Source organism: Dama dama, chromosome 15 (genome assembly GCF_033118175.1).
Source record: "Dama dama isolate Ldn47 chromosome 15, ASM3311817v1, whole genome shotgun sequence".
NCBI lineage: Eukaryota > Metazoa > Chordata > Mammalia > Artiodactyla > Cervidae > Dama > Dama dama.
The window spans coordinates 44,386,447-44,408,881 of NC_083695.1; the positions used below are offsets into that span (position 1 = coordinate 44,386,447).

The window sequence follows — 22,435 nt, forward strand, 5'->3', positions numbered from 1 at the left end:
AACATCCTGCAGGTCTTGCCCTCAGGCTCTCGGATTGTTGTGCTCCTCCTGAAAGGGAGACAGAGACAGTTTATTCTCATCCTCTTCAGTTCAGACTGCCTCCTCACAATGAAGACACCTTTATTCTTTTCTCAATTTAAGTTTGGTTTATATTCTCCTTGCTTACTTATTTGATCATTCTCCAGTTTGGATGCTTTTAGATTCAGGTAGTGGTTTGTGTTATTGCAGCTGCATATGATACTGTGGGAAGAGCATGCCGCAAGATTGCCAGTAGCATCTTTTTATGGTGGCTCAGACGGTAAAGAATCTGCCTGCAGTGTGAGAGACCTGGGTTCAATCCCCGGATCAGGAAGATGCCCTGGAGAAGTGAATGGATACCCACTCTAGTATATTCCTTTTTTTCCCTCTCCCATTCTAGTATACTTGCCTGGAGAATTCCATGGACAGAGGAGCCTGGTGAGACAAGGTCCATGGGGTTGCAAAGAGTCAGACACGATTGACTGACTAACACTTTCCCTTTCTTAGTGACATTTCAATTCCTGTCTTTGTCCTCCATCCTAATACTTCTCTCCTGTTCCACTGTTTTATATTTTCAATGGTTTGTAAGGTAATTTTCAATCTAGGTGTCTCAGATAGAAATTCTAGTTTAACTTCTGAATTCATCTGCTTCCTTCCTTTCCTCCGTCTCTTCCACTTTCCCATCTGTTTTTTTTGTGATTAAGTGTCAGAGGAGGTCTAATTGTCTCTTTTCAGAACAGTTTTAAAAATGTTTTTAAAGATTACATAAATGAGACATGCATAAGTTCTTGTATACAATTCTGAACAGTATGCACCAAGGCCTAAGGCCCTCTTCACCATCCTCATCCCATTCCCCTCCTTACTATGCTCCCCTCCACCCAGTTGGCGTCTCACTGACCTTTATGTTACCATCAGGCTATTGATCTTTAGGATATATTTTTATAAAATTATACATAATGAGAATACTTGCCTCAAAGTCAGTGTGAGGATTAAATGAATTATTACATGTCAAGTATGTATGACATGTTAGATTTCTTACTTCATGGTATAAAAACAGTATTGTAAGAAAAAGTAAATAAACTTAGAGCAAAGATAGTTCAAAATATGAAATAAACCAGAAATATTGGACCAAGGGGGGCTTTTGAGTATACTGAGCTTCCCCTTTTGTGACTTGAATTTAAATTTCTTTTCTCTACCATGTAGAAATCACCAGAAGGTGGGGAGCAAAGTTCCTGAGCTAGTACTAGGATTGTTGGCTTAGTTCAATTCAGTTCAGTTCAGTCATTCAGTCGTGCCTGACTCTTTGTGACCCCATGAATCGCAGCGCGCCAGGCCTCCCTGTCCACCAACTCCCAGAGTTTACTCAAACTGATGTCCATCGAGTCGGTGATGCCATCCAGTCATCTCATCCTCTGTTGTCCCCTTCTCCTCCTGCCCCCAATCCCTCCCAGCATCAGTAGTATCTGGCAATAGGTTTGGAGATGCATTGGTAGATGTCAGTATACTTATAGAGAACTTTTAGAGTTTATTATATGATTTTTATAGTTGGTTTAACTCCCCAATTATGTTTCCCTTAAGATACTAATATTTTTATTCCTTTCATTCACTTATTGAACACTTACTGTTTTGCTCAGTAACGTGCTAGAAAGTAGAGATTACAAGTGCTGCAAGATAAGTCAAAAAACATCTCCTGATTAAATAAGTGTTATGAGAGGAGGGATCATGTTTGTTTCATTTACTGTTGTATAATTGGTGTGAAGCAAATACCAAATAATTAATAAATACTTTATGAATGAGTGTTCGTTGAGAGCTATGGTACAGCTGTGCTTCATGTTCTGGGTACGCTGGAAGTACAGAGAGGCCAGCTCACTCAGCCTGATATGTAGGAATCAGAGATTGCCTACACAGATGATGAGTAGAACAGGTCTGAAGAGTGAATTGTTGTTAACCTGGTGGGAAACAAAGAAAAGAACAAAAAGAATGTGCAAAGGAGTCTAAAAGGGATGCCTGTAAATATAGAGACTTTAGTGACTTCACTATAGTTGGATCATTGTAAGGGTATGAGAAGTGAGTGGGAGGATGGCATTAGAAAGCCTGGCAGAGGCCAGATCATAACAATTCTTCTTATGTCTTGGTAATTTCGTCCTATGAAATGAGAATATTCATAGATTTTTTTTTAAAGCAGAGACCATGACAAGGTCATTTAGTTTTAAAAGTTGTAAATTGAAATGTTAGTCACTCAGTCATGTCTGACTCTGTTTGACCCCTTGGGCTGTAGCCTGTTAGGCTCCTCTGTCCATGGAATTCACCAGGCCAGAATACTGGAGTGGGTTGCCATTCCCTTCTCCAGGGGATCTGCCCGATCCAGGGATTGAACCCAGGTCTCCCACATTGCAGGCAGACTCTTTACCGACTGAGCCACCAGGGAAGCCCTTTTTAAAGGTTAGGTTTGGTTTAGAAATTAGCATTTTATTGTTATCATTCACTAGGCTGTACAGTTCAAATGATCATAGCCTTATTTTTTGTCAACCAATACATTTAAGTTAAAACTGAATGACAAACAGTATATACAGACACGCATTTGGAAACTTAAAAACCTACCTCTGTAAATCCCACAGGTCAAAAATAAAATGATAATGCAAGTCAGAAAACACCTAGAACTAAACAATAAAGAAAATTAGGACATATTAAACTTGTGTGACATGTTGAAGGCTTACATTTAGTTCAGTTCAGTTCAGTCACTCAGTCATGTCCGACTCTTTGCAATCCCATGGACTGCAACGCGCCAGGCCTCCCTGTCCATCACCAACTCCCAGAGTTTACTCAGACTCATGTCCATCAAGTCGGTAATGCCATCCAACCATCTCATCCTCTCTCATCCCCTTCTCCTCCCACCTTCAGTCTTTCCCAGCATCAGTGTCTTTTCAAATGAGTCAGTTCTTCACATCAGGTGGCCAAAGTATTGGAGTTTCAGCTTTAGCATCAGTCCTTCCAGTGAATATTCAGGACTGATTTCCTTTGGGATTGACTGGTTTGATCTCCTTGTAGTCCAAGGGACTCTCAAGAGTCTTCTCCAACACCACAGTTCAAAAGCATCAGTTCTTCAGCACTCAGCTTTCTTTATAGTCCAGCTCTCACTTCCATACATGACTACTGAAAAAACCATAGCTTTGACTAGACAGACCTTCAGCCACTGTTTCCCCATCTATTTGCCATGATCTTAGCTTTCTGAATGTTGAGTTCTAAGCCAACTTTTTCACTCTCGTCTTTCACTTTCATCAAGAGGCTCTTTAGTTCTTCACTTTTCTGCCATAAGGGTGGTGTGATCTGCATATTTGAGGTTATTGATATTTCCTGATCAGTCTTGATTCCAGCTTGTGCTTCATCCAGCCCAGCGTTTCTCATGATGTACTCTGCATATAAGTTAAATAAGCAGGGTGACAGTATACAGCCTTGACGTACTCTTTTCCCAATTTGGAACCAGTCTGTTCTTCTATGTCCAATTCTAACTGTTGCTTCCTGACTGGCGTACAGGTTTCTTAAGAGGCAGGTCAGGTGGTCTGGTATTCCCATCTCTTTCAGAATTTTCCAGTTTGTTGTGATCTACACAAAGGCTTTGGCATAGTCAATAAAGCAGAAGTAGATGTATTAAAAGATTAAAAGATTAATAAAGTAAGCCCCTAATTTAAACTAGGAAAAGAACAGCAATATAAACTGAAGTAAAATAGATAATAAAGATAAAAGCTAACACTTGTAGAGCATTTGTTATATGTACTAAGCACTGTTCCATATGGTTTATAAGGATTATCTCATTTATAACAACACTGTGAGGTGTAGGTGCTATTATTAGTCCCACTTTACAGATGAGAAAACTGAGGCTTCTAGATAATGAGTGATAGAATTGGGTTTGAAATTAATGGGGGAAAAGACTTCTATGATATGATGGAGAGAATTAACATAGCCAAAAGTTGGTTTCTTGAAAAGACTAATAAAATGGACAAACTATTTGAATGACAAATCAAGAAAAACCCAGGAAGCACAAGTGGTACTGGGAATGGAAAGGAGGACATAATTTCAGATATAAAAGAGATTTTTTAAAAATAAGAGATACCTTGAATAGCTACTTCAGATATAAAAGAGATTTTTTAAAAATAAGAGATACCTTGAATAGCTTTAGGCCTATACATCTTACAATATTTTTTATTTTTTTCATTTTACAATTTAAATAAAGCAGTTTTAAAAATGTTACTTAATAAAATTGATTATGGCTAAACAGACAACCTAGATATTTCTTTTATTCTTTGAGAATTTTAATTTGTTGTAAAGATCTGCCTCCTCCTGTACACTCACTGATAAACCCATGGCTCAGATAATTTTAAAGGTGAGTTCTGTTAAACTATTCATGTGGTAGATATGTCAAGATTTATGCAGACTATTTAAGAGAATAGCAAAATAAGGTTCCTCAGCTTATTCTATGTGAGTAGGTATAACCTTGATACTAAAAGCAGGCATGGATAATATGAGAAAATAATTATAGGTCAGTCTTTCTTATGAACATGGATATAAAAGCTAACAAAATGAAAAAAAAAAAAAAAAACCTAACAAAATGTTAGCAAAATAAATCCAGTGGTGTTATTAAAACCTGATCATGTGTATGATACTGCAATACAATTCTGATCCTGCCTACCTACTGTTAAGTGTCAGACTCCACAGATTTAAGGGCACAGTCCCCAAAAAACTGCTCACTTGAGATGCCAGTCACAAGTTTGGGTGTCCCCGGGCTACTCACACTTCTGACTAACTGGCTGCAAATCCAGGATTCCCATGACTACCCTCCCACCCCCACCCCCACCCCTGCAATTTGACAGTTCATTTATATGACTCACAGAACTTAATATTATAAAGATGCAAATTGGGACCAGCCAAATGAAAGAGACATACAAAGTGAGGTTGGGAAGGGTTCCACATGTGGAGCTTACGTGCCCATTTCCCCTGGAATCAGGATATGTCATCCTGGCAGTGTATCAATATGTCACTAGCCAGGAAGGTTATCTGAGGCATGGTGTGCTGTTCTTATCGAAGTTTCATTAGATAGCCACGATTGAACAATTGGCCACTTGACTGAACTCAATCTTTAGCCCTATCCAAACTCCCTCAAGATTGGACTGGCTCAAAGCCCCAACCCTCTAATCATATCACCGGTCATTTTGGTGACCAGCCCCCATCCTGAGTCATTCATTAGCATAAACTCAAGTGTGATCCATGAGGCTTGTAAATAACAAAGACACTCCAGTTACCCAGGAACCAGGCACAGAGACCAGACAAGATAATTATTATTTAATAATGACAAAACAGATTTTATCCCAGAAATCCAAGAATGTTAGTGTGTTAATTATTATTGCTGCATAACAGTTCATCTTAAAACCTAGAGACTTGAGGTGATGAAAGCTTAAATTAACTTACAGGAATTCAGGAGCAATTTACTGGGTGGTTTTGGTTCAGGATATTTTGTGAGACTGTAGTTATGTCAGCAGGGGCTACCTTCATCTGAAAGCTTGACTGGAGGAGAATCCACTTCAAAGATGGCACGTTCTCTTGGCAGTTGGCTGGAGCCTCTGTTCCTCACTGCATGAGCCTCTCTACAGATTCTTTGAATATCTTTGCACAATGACATCTGACTCTCCCCAGAATAAATGGCCCAAGAAAGAGAGCAAGGAGGGAGCTGCATGGCCTATCACGACTGAGTCTCAGAAGTCATGCTTTGTCACTTTCACTTTATTCTGTTTGTTAGTAGGGAGTCACTCAGTCCAGCCCACTTTCGAAGTAATTAGATTCCATCTCTTGAAAAGAGGAATATGAATGAAGTTGTGAATCCTAAAACTACCATAGATGGGTTACTCTTTAAGAGAGCTCTTAATATGGATTATTGCTAATTAATTTATGCATTAGCACAATGAAGGAGGAAGCCACTGTGATTATATCAGTGGGTGGAGAACAAAACTCTTGATGAAATTCAGCCCCATTTATGATGAAAACTCTTAGCAAATAAAGAATAAAAGGGGACTGTAATGTGAGAAAGAATATCATTAAATTTATGATTAATTTAGGAAGAATTTATATACATGATCTTGAGGTTTTCTGTGTATCATGTAGTATATTTTTCCATATGTTACGTTTATTCTCCATCCTTCAGCAGTTTTAAAATTGTTCTTATGCCATTTGGAAGTACAAAATGGTACAGTCCCAGAAGGGATTACCAAAATATCTACCTAATTACCATTAGACCCAGAATCCCACTTCCAAGAAATCTGTCCTTCAGAATTATTTACCCAAACAACAATAACAAAAGCATCTATTCTGGTTTATTTATTACAGCCTTTATTACGATATCAAAACATGGGAACAGCCTAAATGTCCATCAACGTCACAAAAATGGAACACTGTATAACAATGAAAATGAATTAAAAGGAGCTATGTGTGGCTATGATGGAAATCACAATATTGAGTGAAAAATAAGCAGAATATTAAAATATATACACATTAATAGAATGATACAATTTTTATACATCTATAGCAACTTTGACAGTATATCAAACAATATTGCTTGGGATATATACCACATAAAGTGTAAAAGTACATAAAGACAGCACTGTTAAATGCCAGTCAGAACAGTGGTTCCCGCAGTTCCAGAGAGTGTGCAGCTTCAGTGATACTTTGCCTGCTTTACTCGGCGCCTAGATAATTCTTAGGTGATGTCTTTGAGGCACTGTATTCAGTGAGTGTAGTTTTTATGAGAGATAGAAGTCTTCATGGTGTTATATATTTTAATAAATGAATTTAATAAAATGGTTATTTTATTTCAGATGAGGAAACTAATGTCTAGAGAGGGAAGTGAGTTTTCCAAGATCAACTAACCAACTAGACAGAATTTGCAACTGAATCCTAGGTCTCCTGACTCTAAGACTGTTACTTACAATCCTTTCTTTAATAAAAGTGTAAGTTGATAAGTAGTTAAACTAGGTATCTTAGAGCTGAAAAAAAGATACTAGAGGGGAAAAAATGACATATTACTGTCAAGTCTGCCACAGAACTCCATCCTAAAGACACTCTAAACTAGCACATTTTAACCTAAAAAACATTCTGACAGTGTAAAGAAAAGGGAGATGTTTTATCTAAAAAGCAGAAAACTTCCTAGATTTCCAAGTGTTTCACATTAATACGCCCAAATTTGTAATCTTGAGTGTCGTTTCTTAGACCTACAGGTTTACAAGGTTTAGTTCCTTATAGTTTGTGGTTCATGCTTGTCAGGGAAGAATTGTTAGCAACCTGATTTTAACACCTTCTTCTCTTACTCAGGGCCTTTGGTGAGTTTTAATTTACATATAAATATTACCTTTGAACCCTTCCTTTGTCTGCTTTAAGTGTAGATAGTGTCTCTGCAGTTGAGTGTAAATAATGCTTTGAAATTCTCTTCATCAGACCACATTGTTTGTTCCCCCAAAAGGACTGTATTTTCTTTTTGTCTGTGGTTATTTCCACAATTATTTTACTTGCTAAAACTATGGGGTATTGTCAGATATAACCCAAGCCATTGTTTGCCTTAAGCAATATTTTAGATCTTGGGAAACAGTGTTTCCTTAAACATGTCTTTCTTAAGACCTTTTAATTTGTATGTTAAACTTGAGTATATCCACTGAAAACAGTGGGAAAAAATTGTGTTTTGTTTTTTTTTTTCCTTACTGAATCTTGACACAAGTCAGGACTCAAAGTGAACCAAAGGAAGTGGTGTGGTTTTTGTATCATTTCAGTTGTGTTGAGATAAGGAAATGGAATAGTTTACCCACAGCAAAGCCCTTATGGGAAAGTCTCGTTTGTATATGAAAGTAAAAGGAATTGGCATAACGTTTTAATTCCTTCTGTTGTACTCAGTCATTCCCTCAGCAAATATTTATTTAGTACCAACTATGTGCCAAGCACTGTTCTAGTTGCTAGAAATAACAGAGTGAAAAAGTAGACTTATACCCCTGCTCTTACGGAGTGTACATTCTGGAGCAGGTAGCAGGCAATAAAACAAATAATAAATTATATATTAAATTACAGGGTGACAAGTGCTAAAGAGAAAAAAAAATATCAGGGATGGAGGATGGGAATGCCAGGGATGCAGATGGGATTACAGTTTTAAATAGGGTGCGCAGGAATGCTAAATAAGAAAGGGATGTTGAGTAAGCACTTAGAAGAGGTCAGGTAGCAAGTCATACAGGTAGATGTCTTGGGGAGGAATGTAATAGGGAGAGGACCTTGCTAGTGCAAAGGTCCTGCAGTAGAGCCATCCCTGACGTGTTTGAAGAACCGGGAGGCCCTTGCTGCTGAAGTAGAGGAGTTGGAGTCTTACTGGCTGTTGTAGACGTCAGCTTTTACTCTTGAGTAAGTTGGGAAACCATTGGGAGGTATGAAAAGGGGAGTGATGCGATCTATTATGCTTTCTGTCACCACTTTGGCTGCTGTGTTGAGAATATACTGTGGGTGGATATGGGTTGAAGCAGGGAGTCCAGTTCTAGGAGGCTTTTTCAGTAATCCAGGCATCGACCAGAGAGAACAGTGGAGTCATGAGAAGTACATAGGTTCTCGATATATTTTGAAGGAAGAACCAACAGGATTTGCTGACCTCATGGACTGTGGAGTAAGAGAAGGAAGGAGGGAGTTGCCAAGAGTGACTGCAAGGTTTTAGGTCTGGGAACTAGAAGTAGGGAGGCTGCTGTGTTGGGAAAGACTGAGGGTGCAGCAGACTTGGGGATAAAAGGAGAAAGACTGGAGCAGTAAATTAAATAGCAGCTAATTATATTCAGTAAATTTTTATGCTGTTTGAGCTCTCTCTTAAAAGTAATTCTACCTTGTACCAGTCTTTTTTTTTTTTTTTGCATATGCGTTATCCAGTATCTTTTCTGAGATATTTGGCTAAAAATACTACTTTTATACTGACCTAACTCGGAATATTCAAGTATACTTTCTCCTTTAATCTTCTGTTATAATAGAAAAACTGACTCTCTCTGACCTAAAAAATAAAGAGAATTTATTGGCTGTTAATTGAAAAGTCCCTAAGTAATTCAGACGTCAGGCAGAGTTGCTAAAGCAGCTCATTGGTAGCTCCAAGGATCTGGCTTCTTTTAGTCTCCTGGCTCTACCTCTGGTTTCCCTTCAGGTCCCAACATAGCTGCCAGCAGCAGCAATTTTCTTATTCATATTCAATCTGAAAGAAAGACTGTCTCTACTGGCCACCTTAGACACTATGTAAGAACAGTTTACCCCTGAACTTTTCATTGTGGCATAGAAGATACAAAATGCTAATTGGCTTGGCCTAGGATGGGGCCTCGCTTCAGAAAACATGTATACACTGCATTTTTGAAAGCTATAGATAGAGAAAAAAGTGGAGAAAAACGCTTGATTTTTAAATTCCTTTTGCATTGTACAATCTCTTTGGTTAACACAGCAAGAATATGATTGTTTTTGTAAAGTGGTTGAATGAGAAGGAAAAAAAAAGCAAAAATAAAGTTGCATTCAGACATTAGTTTAAGATAATTTTGCTTCTAAGAGGCTTAAAACTATTGCTTTTTGAACATCTAGCACCTCAGAGGAGCCTTCAGATAATGGTAGAATCTGGGAAATTCCCTGGCAGTCCAGTAGTTGGAATTCTGCACTCTAACTATCTAGGGCAGGTTCAGTCCCTGGTCAGGGAACTAAAATCCTGCAAGCCTTGCAGTGCTGCTTCACCACCCCCCCAAAAAAGGAATCTGATTGGTCGTTCTAGTCAAGAACAGGTGTTTCTCAATAAGGAGAGCCCTGTTGGCATTTGGTTGAGATAGTTCTCTGATTTGAGGGATTGTCTTTGCACATTGCATTGTATTTTCCATTTTGGTCTCTGGTTACTGTGTATCCTGTCATGCCCCACTTATTGGTCCAACCAAAGTCACCTGTGTGTTTCCAGATTTTCTTAGGAAGGTACAAAATTGAAAAAAAGTGTGACTTTTTGAAAAAGTGTTGTTTCATATTAAGAGCATAAATACACACATACTTTGATTTGGTTTCCTGAGTGAGATATGGGTTTGCTCTTTGTTATTCTTGAAGTTCTGCTTTGATTTTTTTTCTCCCTAGTTCTAGAGATTAGATATATTCTCCTTAAAAATTGATTTAGCATTTCAATTAAACTTTTTTGGCCACAGGGTTCTACTAAGTTAATTACAAAAGTTTTTTTTATTAAATATAATGTTGCTAACTAAGGAGAAGAGAAATCTGTTTTGATAGCCAAATTCAAGCATTTTGACTTGGGTCACATGGGTTAGAATAGAAGGACCAACTAGTCTTGAACAAATTTCTGACTTTGATAGGTTAAAATTATTTGTGGTCAGAAAAAAATGTACTGAGTCTAGAAGAACTCATTCCTAAAATCAGAATATCTTAAAATACTCTCTGAATATCTATTAAAGCTCACTTTATAAGCACTTAGGGTTAGACCTCTTTGATGAAATGAATGTATATGAAAATATCTATGTGGTATGTGTGGGTATAGTCAGTCACTTGCTCTCTGAGATCTGTTTTCTGAAAATATTTGTATCAATCAGGGCCCAGTCAGGAAGACTGAAACCACACTGGTTATTTTAACAGAATTTGGTATAGGGAATTAACTACACAGGTACTGGAGGATTAAAAAGCCAAACAAACATTGGAGTTAAACAGAAATACTAATTGTGGGAACAAATAGACCCCTAAAGGTTGAGGTTTCAGAACCTAAAAGCTTGGAGAAAAACTGCCCTTGTGGAGCCCTGACCCAGTCGGCTATGAAGGGAGCTCAGAGCCCGGCTGTGCCAGCACCCGAGGATCTGCTCCTGGATCTTGAAGCACTGGCGCTCAGACCCTGGTGTGTAGGCACATCTGGGTCTGAACAGGGCCCACAAGGCTAGTTCTGGGAGCATAGAAGGAAGCTGAAAACTGAATCTGCTGCTGCAACCATGGCAAAGGATGTTATTCAGGTAACTCTGACAGGAACAACAAACAAAATCAGGAAGATGGAAGTTCCTTCTTCCTTCCTCCAGTCTTCTCTGGTTCCCATTTTGCCAGAACCTATCAAGGAGCCAGCTGGTAAAAGACTTGTTGTCAGGTAAAAAACTTGTCCCAGGTCAGCATCACATAACAGTGGTTAGGATGTTTGGTTGTTTCTTTTTTTTGAGGGGGGAGGGGTGTTATTTTGTTGCTGCTGAAAAGCAATAGTGTAATAAGGAGCACTGTAGTTTTCTTTTTTTTTTCTCATTATCTATCACTCTTGACTGAACGAGTGGAATTTGGGCCTTCTCAGCAGCAGCCTTGCCACTTACTGGTTTTGTGAACTTGAGCAAGTTTCTTAACTTTGCTGAGCATCACTCTCTTCTGTGATGATGAAATAAAATCTTACACGGCTTAGTAGAAAATAGCTTCCTATTTCCCTTTTGATGTACCTGTGCTTAGTCGCTCAGTCCTGTCCGACTCTTTGCAACCCTGTGGACTGTAGCCTGCCAGGCTCCAGGCTCCTTTGTCCATGGGGAGTCTCCAGGCAAGAATCCTGGAGGAGTTGCCATGCCCTCCTCCAGGGGATCTTCCTGACCCAGGGCTTGAGCCGGAGGTATCCTGAATTGCAGGTGGATTCTTTGCTGACTGAGCCACCAGGTTTAAGGTACTTACTTGTGTGCTTACTGGATAAAACACTGCACTTGGGAATAAACACCTGAGTTGTAGTTTTTCCTTCAAGTTACTAGCTATGTAGAATTCAGCAAGTCACTTTAGCTTCTTGAACTTGTCTTCTCTTTAAAAGTAGGAATAATTTTACTTACTGTAAGGGTCATCTGTATATGGTGTGAAAGTGAAATCGCTCAGTCGTGTCCGACTCTTTGAGACCCCATGGACTTGTAACCTACCAAGCTCCTCCATCCATGGGATTTTCCAGGCAAGAATACTGGAATGGGTTGCTGTTTCCTTCTCCAGGAGATTTTCCTGACCCAGGGATTGAACCCGGGTCTCCCGCATTATAGGCAGACACTTTACCATCTGAGCCACCAGGGAAGCCCAATATATGGTGTAATGCATGTAAAACTAACTTGCACATTATAAAAATGGTGATATGCTAACAACATAAAGTTGCCACTAAATACTATATATGAGTTTCTCTCATTTAATTGGCATAAAAGAACTAGATCTGTCTTTTGCTCTACCTTGAACCAGTCACTAACCACATAGCACTGACTTTATCTCTGTAAAAATACTATGCAGAAACAAGCACGGTGTTTACCATTACCCATAATATAGCTATGTGCGTGCGTGCGTGCTGTCACTTGAGTCGTGTCCGACCCTGCGAAGCAGAAACAAACCCAGTATTGTTCACCATTACCCATAGTCTACCTGTGTGTGTGCGTGCTGTCACTTCAGTCGTGTCCGACTCTTGGTGACCATGTGGACCATAGCCTGCCAGGCTCCTCTGTCCATGGGATTCTCCAGGCAACAGTACTAGAGTGAGTTGCCCATACCCTCCTTCAGGGGATCTTCCCAACCCTGGGATTGAACCTGTGGCTCCTGCATTGCAGGCGGATTCTTTACCACTGAGCCATTGGGAATGCCCTGTTGGGGTGACCAGATTCTAATCCCTCCTAGGCATTTCTGCAACTGCTCTGCCTGTTTTGTTGTTGTTTATTTCTTTGTCATTTGTGCTTGTTCTAGAGGAGAGACAGAAGAATAACACCCAGACCCCCTCAATTAACTGCTGGCATTAAGAATCTCTTCTGACCACTGATGTACAAATGGGTAGACAGCATAAACTAGTTCTAATTACTTGTGAGGTTTTTTGTTTAATATGGTTAAACAAACAAAAAAACTTTGAAGAAACTAGGTTAGTGAATTTGTTGAACAGTATTTTGAAAATAGATTATCTCCTGTTTCTTAAAATAGTTCATAAACCAAGAAGCATTTATTTGTACATCTAATATTGAGGCCCCTAGTGAGGGATATAAAACTTCTAAGCACATCAACTATAATAATGCCATACCAGTTTGTCTTGCATCTCTGTTCCAGGAAGAATTTTACTTGTGTTGAGGAGAACAGTTTCTTGGCACAGAAGGAAAGTAAAAGATATTGAATGAAGAGAGGGTAATTGAGCAGAAAAACAAAGGTTTAAATATGTTAAATTTGCTTTGAATAAATAATTGAACATTGGAAAAAGGGAAGGTCTAGTGAGAAGGTAATTTCAGGGGTGTTGATAAAATTAGTGACCTCAGGGTGGATGGAGACACGACAATTAGAAATGTGTTTATAAAGTGGGACTTCCCTAATCCTACTGTAGGTCAGAAGTTAGCTATAAGATTGGTTCTCTTTGCTCCTTTTTCAGACTTCCCAAAAGACCTCATTATGAATGTCTTACCCATCACAAGTTTTCACAGCATGGACTCTAAGGCAGGCTTTTTGATGAGATTCCTGTGTATTACCACAGATAACTCACATAACTTTATTTAAGCATGTTATTTTCTTAAGGTTTTGTGTTTAAATTTGAGTGACTGTTTTTTACACTAATATAAAAATAACCTGAATAGTGTTGCTCCATTTGTATATGTATATATTAGTTTAGGGATTGATGGGGGTGGAAGTTAGAAATGGGGAAAAGATGGATGAGTTGCTTGTTAAGGGAAAAGACAATATTCTTATGCTAATCCAGGCTCTGGATCGGGAGCAAAGCAGCCATGCAAACAATGGCTGTGGAGCCAGAAAGTCTGCAGTGAGTCTAGTCCTTCTCAGAAAGCTTGTCAGACCAGGCGCCTGGAGCTGCCTAGGGGGAGGGACCCCTGGAAGGGAGAGTTTTCTCCTTACTACTTTATGGAGTTGGCAGGTAGCCAGCTTGTTGAAAATTCCCAAACCTCACTACTAGAAAGTAAAAATTAAGGGTGGAGGGCTTAACGGGAAGCGGAAAGAATGACTTTAGTCTGTTTTTTCAGCTGACTTCGGCCTTTTCCTGTTTTTTGGGTTTTTTTATCCTGATAGAACTATTGGTTTAGCTTTCTTGCTATTTGTGAAGCTTTAAATTTTTTTTTATTTAAGAATAATTTATATTTTATTGAGTAATGTTGTCATAGTCTTATTTTCCTGAAGAAGAAGCCACCAGTCTATGTATACAGGAAAGGAAAGTAATCTATTTAGATTCCTATTTGGACTAACTAATAATAGCTTTTAAACACCAGCATCATTTTAAAATTTTGATCATGTGGCATTTCAAATGTCACTTACTTATTTCTTAATGTTGTATGATCAGATATTTTTAATTTTAATAGAAAAATTCCAATGAACTATTCTAGGAATTTAAAAATACTTTTATTTTCAGGTGTTAGGATTATAAAAGTACTCAGTTTCAGGAATGGTTGCGAAATAAGTTTACTATTTTTGTTACATTATGATTATAGAAAAAGTTAATATGCTGGGACAAATAAAGGGGAAGTCATCAATATTTTTATTATTAATTACAACAGTAACAACTGACATGTATTTACTGAATGCTTAATATTTAGATCCAGGGTGCTAACTCATTTGGGTTAATAATACTGTTCCCATTTTGTGGCTAAGGAAACCGAGACCTAGATAGCTTAAATAACTTCCCCCCAAATTACATAGCAAATAAATAGTGGAGCTGATTTTTGAAACCAGTAGACATCAGAATTTACTTTCTTCAGTTTGCCAGGGTATTATATGAAATAAGTGCCTTTATGTAGAACACAAAACTGATGTTGTCTTTATGGACTCCATAGTTTAAAAAGGCAGATGTAATAGTGTATAGTGTGGAACTAGGGACAGTTTTTCCCCCCACAAAAAATAAACCTTACTTGCTGAGATCATTTAAATATAAAGAACATATTTTTGATTACTCCTTTGAAAGAAAGATGTTAGTTATATTATCCAGCTAGTTCTTTGGGCATTGTGACTATTTATGTTATACCTTTGTTTTTTTTTTCTTTTTTGGTTGCACCATGAGGTTTGTGGGATCTTAGTTCCCTGACCAGGATCCAACCCAGGCCCTTGGCAGTTAAAGCACAGCGTCCTAACCACTGGCCTATGAGGGAATTCCCTATTTATGTTATATTTTTATTGTTATACTCTGACTTAACTATGCTTTTCAGACTCGTGCCTTTTGGTTGACTGCGCAATAACTTAAAGTGATTAGGCTTTTATTATTTCAACAAATTTCTCAGAATGACTATATTATAGCAATGAATGTTATCTACTACTGCCCAACAAATTACCAAAAATCTTAGCAGCTTAAAACATCCAACATTTATCATCATCTCATACCTTTTCTAGCCATTAGGAGTCCACCAAAGGCTTAGTTGGATGGTTCTAGTTTAAGGTCTCATAAATTGTAGTTAAGATATCTGTGAAGCTGCAGTTACTGGAAAGCTTCCCTGGCACTGACCGATCCGCGGCCGAGGTGGCTCACTCACGGAATTGTTGGCAGGTGGCCCCAGTTCTTTGCCACGGGGGCCTCTCCATGAGGCTGTGTGGGTGTCCTTATTACACGGCAGCTAGCTTCTTCCCTCAGAGTATTTCAAGAGTGAGTAGGGAGGAATCTGAAATGCCTTTTATGATCTAGTCTCAGAAGACAACATCTGTCATTTCCATCTTATTTTAGTTTGTTAGAAATGAGTCTTTAAGCCCATTGGGAATTCAAGAGAGGGAATTAGGCTTCATCTTTTGAAGACAGTGTCAGAGTATTTGTGGACATACTTTAGATCACCATAGTGATCTTTTGGTAGATTGGTGGGGGTTTTTTAACTGAAAAATATCACTTATGAATAGTAGTTTATATCCCAGCTATGGTAATACACACTGCATTAATACTGTACATGACAGAGCCTGGATCATGAATTTATTTTGTTGGTGAATGCCAAATAAATATATATTATTTTAATGCTTTTATTAATACAGTTTTTGAATGAACATTGGTGTTCCGGCACTGTTCTCTCTTTCCATTCTTAGAAGGCTGTCTCATACAAGACCATAGCTTTAAATATCTCTGTGCTGTTGACAGAACAGATTTATATCTTTAGTCTCAAAAGTTTCCTTTAAGTTTCAGAACCAGATGCCCATTAGACATTCCCTTTGAGTAATTTCAAATGTCTAAAGTTGAACCATTGATCTCTTCTTCCCACTCCTTTCAAAATCCGTTTGTCCCCATTTCAGTAATTGCTGGTGCCAGAAACATAGGGATTTTTTTTTTTTGACTCCTCACTCTCCCTTACCCCTATATCTAATCCATTACCAAGGCCTGCTGAATCTGTTTGTGAAGTATGTCTTGATTCCATCCACTATAGCACTACTGCCATAATCTTAACCACCATTGTCCCTCTCCTAAACTGCTACAATATCCTTCTTAGTGGTCTGTTTGCTTCTCCTTTTGTTCCCTCCAGTCCATTGCATAGAAACCAGATAACTACGTTCCCATCCCACTTACGTTTCAATCCCAAATCCACACATGATGTTGCCTGACCTGGTCCTTGATTTTCCTGCCTCTTGAGCCTCAGCTTCGACCATATTAATCCTCTTTCTCAACATTTCAGAAACATTGTTCTTCTTTGCTCTTCTTGGCCTCATAATCTTTGTGCAGTCTGTTCTGGTGCCTCCAATCCCCCTCTCCAGCCTTGTTTCTTTACCTGAGTAAGTAATTCTTTTATTCATCAGATTACACCTGAAATGTCACTTTTCAACATTGCTTCCCTTGACCTGTCTGTCCTATAGGACCTGACACTTTTCTTTCTTTGCACTTCCCTCAAATTGTGATTATGTATCATTTGTATTGTCTTGTTTGATGTTTTAATTGTCTTATTGATTGTGAACTCCATTAAGGTTCAGTCTGTTTTGCTCTTGTCACTATATTACTATTATATACAGAATTGTGTATATAATAGGCACTTAATAAATATTTGGGAAGTAAATTAATATTCATTGGCAGGAACACTGTTCACTCAGAACTTAAGAGTTGGAAGGAATCTGTTGAATCATTTAATTGGTCTAGTCTTGTTTCCATCATTTCTGTCATGTCCTTGACAGAGGTGCATTCACAGTTTATTCCTTTGATATTCTGTGAGCAAAGATCCTTGGTCCTTTCACTTGTATCTCGTGTAGTCATTTCTCTATCCTTTGCATTCTTGTTATTTTCTAAAGAGTCCTGACCAGGTGGAATAAAGTAAGATGGTTACTCCTTTGACTATGGCAGTGTTCTTATGGTTACTCCTTTGACTATGGCAGTGTTCTTCTATCAGTGCTTGATTAGATTGTCTTCGTTCTTAGCAGTTGGTCTTAAGCACTGATGCTTTTTGAGCTTGTAGTCAGCTAACACCTAACATTTTTCTTTTAAAGATTAGGGGCTTTCTTTGTTAGATTACAATGAAGCTCTTGAAGCCGTTTTACCCTTAGCCCTCTCTTAGCTAAAGCTGTTCTCCATACAAGTTGTTGGAGAGTTTTTAGTCTATAAAAATATGTTGCAGCTGGGAATGTCATGGTAGCACCCGCTACTTCCTGTACAAGGTTTGCATGTATGCTATAAACATGTTGGAGAAGAAGAAACTTTTTTTAAGCACCTACTCTGTAGCAGGCTTTTCTAAATACTTTATAAAGTAATGTACATAAAATATCTAGCACGGCAACTTAGGGTAGCATTTAACACATGGACTCCCAAATTAGATCTTGTTGATTAGAATTATGGCCCTACCTCTTACCAACTGTGTAATGTTTGATAAATTCCTTAAACTCCACTTGCCTTAGTGTCCTCATCTATAAAATTATTATTTAAAATAATAAGCCTACCTTGTAAGATGGTTGTAATGGTTCTGTAAATTAATATATTCAAAGCATTCATAATAGTCTGCTACATAGAGGTGAATATATGTTAGGTATTACCTCATTTAGTTCTCAGAATAATTGTGTTAATATAATTCCACTTTTACAGATGAGGAAACTCATCCAGAGAGGTGAGGTTACTTCTTTAAGGCAGATCCAAGATTTAAACTTGGGCCAAGAGTGGTAGAGTTGCAGATGTTTGTGAAGAAGGAATCACACATGATCCCTTTCCTTTGAAAGGGACTGTAAGTGTACAGATGCCTAGGGTCTCATTGACTGCAGAAAGACTTGCCTGTACCTCTAATGAGGCAAGACCACATATTCACTTAAATTGATGAGGAAGCAGTGACACTGAAAGATGGAATGTCATATCAGTCAGTTTTCTGCCCAAGACTATGAAGTCCTTGAAGCAGAATCTGTCATATTTTTATTTGTAGCCTGTTGCATTAATGTATAATACATATTCAGAAAACACTGTTGGTGAATAAGTGAGTAGTAAATGAGTGTGTGAAGGTATCGGGAGAGAGTGAGAGCTATTAAGAAGAGAGGCAGGAATGATGCCAGGGTTTTGGCGTGGGTGACTGGAGAGATGGTACCACCGTCCTCTGTGACAGCAGATGGAGGAGGAAGAGAAGGCAAGTCCAGAGGAGTGGGAAGGAAAGTTAATGAGTTTGATTTGGGCAGATGGAATGCAATCTTAGCAGAGTAGTTAATAAACATATAGAAATAAGGAGAGAGATCAGGGTTGGAAATATACTGGAAAATTCCTTTGAATTTGAATCATAGAAGAGGTATCCCTAGAATCACAATCCCATAGTTTGAAGAAATGAGTTTTCTTAAAAATACTGTTAAAGTCATATTAGAGATGTTATTCTGTAATACTTTTAGACTTTACATCCTACTTTCTCAGCATTGTGTTGATGAAAAGCAGTTTAATGTCATAGAGAGGTGAGAAATTGCAGAGATTTTAGAATAAACCATATATATAAAATGCAAAATATAAATGACATCTCACTCTAAACCTTATTTCCTCAATTCTCAAAGTGCCTTTGGAGAGCTAGTTAGAGTGAAAAATTGTTAGTTAAAATAGAAATCTTGATTTATTTATGGTAGAGTTCATGCCACGGTAATTATTTTACAAACCATTTTCACTTAGGTATAGTTCAGGTTTAAGTCAGTAAAATCAGTTGCCTGGACCAGTAGAATGAGGGAGAAACAGAATCATATTCATTTTTATACACAGTAACCTTTTTTTCTGTTAACAATTTGATAATTGTAAAACCTTAATTGGAGAGGTTATGTTTCATGTCATCCATATTAAAAGCTCAGTTTTCTCCTAATGAAGTCAGATTTGTAATATTTATGGAAATAATTTTATTTAAAATATATTTCTATTGTTTTTCCTTTAATGATGAAGCACACTGCATATTTAAATGTTTTTCTAGATGGACTTTCTCTTCTATCTATAGAATAAATTATTAGAAGACTCAGTGTTTTATCATATCTACTAAGATTGAAAGATTATTAATTCTTTAGTGTTTTAAATTCAGCTCTTCTTGCTTTATTCTTATTATATTTAGAAATTTTCTTAATGGTGTTAAAAGTGTTTTATTTAGAGCAACCAGAAAAGACTATTGAGATTATTAGTGTTCTTATCTTTTTTTACATAAGGTTAATTTAGGGTCAGAAGTGGCAACCTATTACTAAATTATTTAAGCTTTTGAATTATGGTGCCTTTTTTTTTTTTAATTTAAACAAAGATAGCTTTAATCTTTGAAAATGTACTCTATTGTTTAAGGATATGTTTGGGTATTTGTTTTCCTCTCTTAGTTTGTTAGAAACCTTTTAGAATTCAGTTATATTCATTTCCTTTTTAATATTTTTATTTTTCAGGAGTCAGGAAGAAAGCAGTGGAAGTTGGAATCATTGTTAAGTGATTGAGACTTTTTACAAGAAAATCTGATTGAATAAAAGTGTTTTAAATTAGTGACCATACAAGACCCGTTTTTAAAGGTAACACTGTACAGGAAACGTTAAAATTGAACAATGACTCAGCTATACATTTACATCAGGTTATTGGGAGCCTATCTGTTCGTCATTTCTCATGTTCAAGGTAAATTCATTTAAGCAATCTTACCTCTTTTTTTAGTCATTTATTTCTATATATAAAAAAACACTCATTATTAGGACTGTTCTAATAGCTTTTAAGTGTAGAGGCACAGGATAGACACTAAGTAATTTTTGAACTTTACTAAGGCAAAAACATTTCCAAGTCTCTATAAAATCTCAGCCTCCTTGAACCTATTCTGTTATTTGTAACATAGGCATTATGATATGCAACATCAGGTTTTAGGAGGATTAAATGAGGTAAAATATAAAGTAAAGTAGCTGACCTAGTGCCTGACACATAGGATTATAGATACTCAGGACTTAGTTTTAAAATTCCTCTCCTTTAAGTTACAATAAGGAATAAACAGTTTTTTTTAAAAAAAAAGCGTTGTTGTTAAAAGAGTTTGAAAACATACATATAATGTCTATGTGCCAAATATTAAAATTGAGTACTCAGAAGTTTTATTTATGACCAGTATTGTAATTCTACACTGTGCATTTACAGCCTAGAACTCCCAAATAGGAAGTTATTGTGATGATTCTTAGGATCAAATGGGCTATATATTTACACATGAGCTTTTTCCTGTATGCTTTAATTAGGACAGTATTTTCAACTGAAGAGAGGTGCTGTTTGACAAAACGGTTTTATAGAACTTACTAAAAATCTTTGTTCTCTTAAGTTTATGTCTTTAAAGATTTTTTTTCATAATGTTTTGTTCACAATGCCAATATCTGCTGAAAAGAATTATGATTAACAGCATAAATCTTTAAATTTTCATTTTAAAGAATGAATGTAATAATGAAATCTTAGCTTCTTTTGTATTTTGTCTTAGGTTTAGTACCCTTATTTTTCCATGCTTGAATACGAGAGTGCTTTTGCAAAACCTGCTTTTTTGTGTGAAACATTACATTATTTGATAAAACATCTTTATTTTAATTCTGTTATTACATACCTTGTTGATCAGTACCAATCAAAGCTGTCATAGTTTTAAGATGAGTTAAATTAATAGTAACATTAGTGTAGCATTTCCTACCTTACTCCTAGGTAATTAGTATTTGGTATTAAATTTTTTTAATCTCCACAGTATGATACAAAATTCTCATTCCCCATTTTCAGTTGTTACATAATAAGCTTTTTTTTTTTTTTGACTGTGCCATGTGGCATGTGATACCTTAGTTCCCCAACCAGGGATCAAACCTGCTTCCCCTGTAGTGAAAGGTTGGAGTCTTAACCACTAGACTGCCATGGAAGTCCCAATAAACTTTTATTAGACGGAATAAATTGGGTTTTAGTTAACAAATTTAAATGAAAAGTCTTAGCACTGTATTTCTCTGACAAAAAGCAAAATTTGTTACATTTCCTTTCAAAGAAGGTTAGTCTTTGATAACTATTATTTGCCTTCAAATAATAAGATTAAAATATTTGCTCTTAATGAAAAGAACTAAAAACAGTGTGCAAAAATTATTTCTTAGAGATTACTACAGATCGCTAGAGTGGTGTTACATGCATAACCTGTAGCTTCAGCCCACCCCCAACTTATAATTTTATGCTTTGTAAACACAGGACTTGTGGGTAGAAAGAAATTGGCATGTTCTAGGAACTGACACAGGTCTTTTTGTCTGGGCATGATAAGAGGGGAAGTGCTGTGAGTTGATGATGGAGACGTCCGCAGGGTCCAAATCCTGTGGGGTGTCAGTAGGCATGGTGAAGGAGGTTGAAGTTTATTCTGAGTGTATATGAAGCCATTCAACCGTTTTAAGCAGATGAGTGATGAGATCAGATTTAGGTTTATGGGATAACTCTGGCTGCTATGTAGGAAACCGACTGGAGGGGGCAAAAACAGAGGTCGGGAGATCAATGTCAAGATTCTTTTATTTTGGAAGTGACATGATGCGCCCAGGAAATGGCAGTGGAATTGGACCAAAATGAGAAAAAGTGAGATACATTTTGGAGGTTGAGCCTGGGGAGGACCAGGTTTGAGGAGAAAAGTGAAGCATTCCATTTTAGATGAGTTTGTTTTGAGATACTTAAGTCAAGGCTGAAGGGATAAATCTAGAAACCATCAACAAAGTTTATTTAAACCTAGGGAGAGTGTGGAGAGACTGTTTTCTTTGTATCTGCACCTGTACTTGGTGAAATTTTACAACTTGAAGGTGTAGCTCAGGTTTCTTTGCTTTTGACACCCTAGAATGAGTTTGTGTTACTAGCTCCTTCCTTTGTTTACATAGCACCTTTGTATTATATGGCTCTCTGAATTGTATTTATGTGCTTATCCCCTCCACACACATACATCTTTGCCTTCTTCCAAGTTTCTCAAGAACCAGATCAGTTTCCAGCATTCAGTAACTTGCCTGCACATAGTTGGCCTCTAATTAGTTAGTGTTATGTTAATTAAATATTTGAGATAATATAAAC

The 22,435-nt window shown here is 37.3% G+C and overlaps 1 protein-coding gene across 1 annotated transcript in view; it reads left to right on the forward strand.

Annotated features, from left to right (window-relative positions):
- Window positions 1–22,435, forward strand: part of BMPR1A (bone morphogenetic protein receptor type 1A) — a 145,511-nt gene that overhangs the window by 89,022 nt on the left and 34,054 nt on the right. Inside the window, exon 3 of the mRNA XM_061161964.1 lies at window positions 19,804–20,023. Coding sequence (XP_061017947.1) covers window positions 19,957–20,023 — 67 coding nt within the window. The 5' untranslated portion in view covers window positions 19,804–19,956. The remainder of the gene's footprint in view (window positions 1–19,803; window positions 20,024–22,435) is intronic.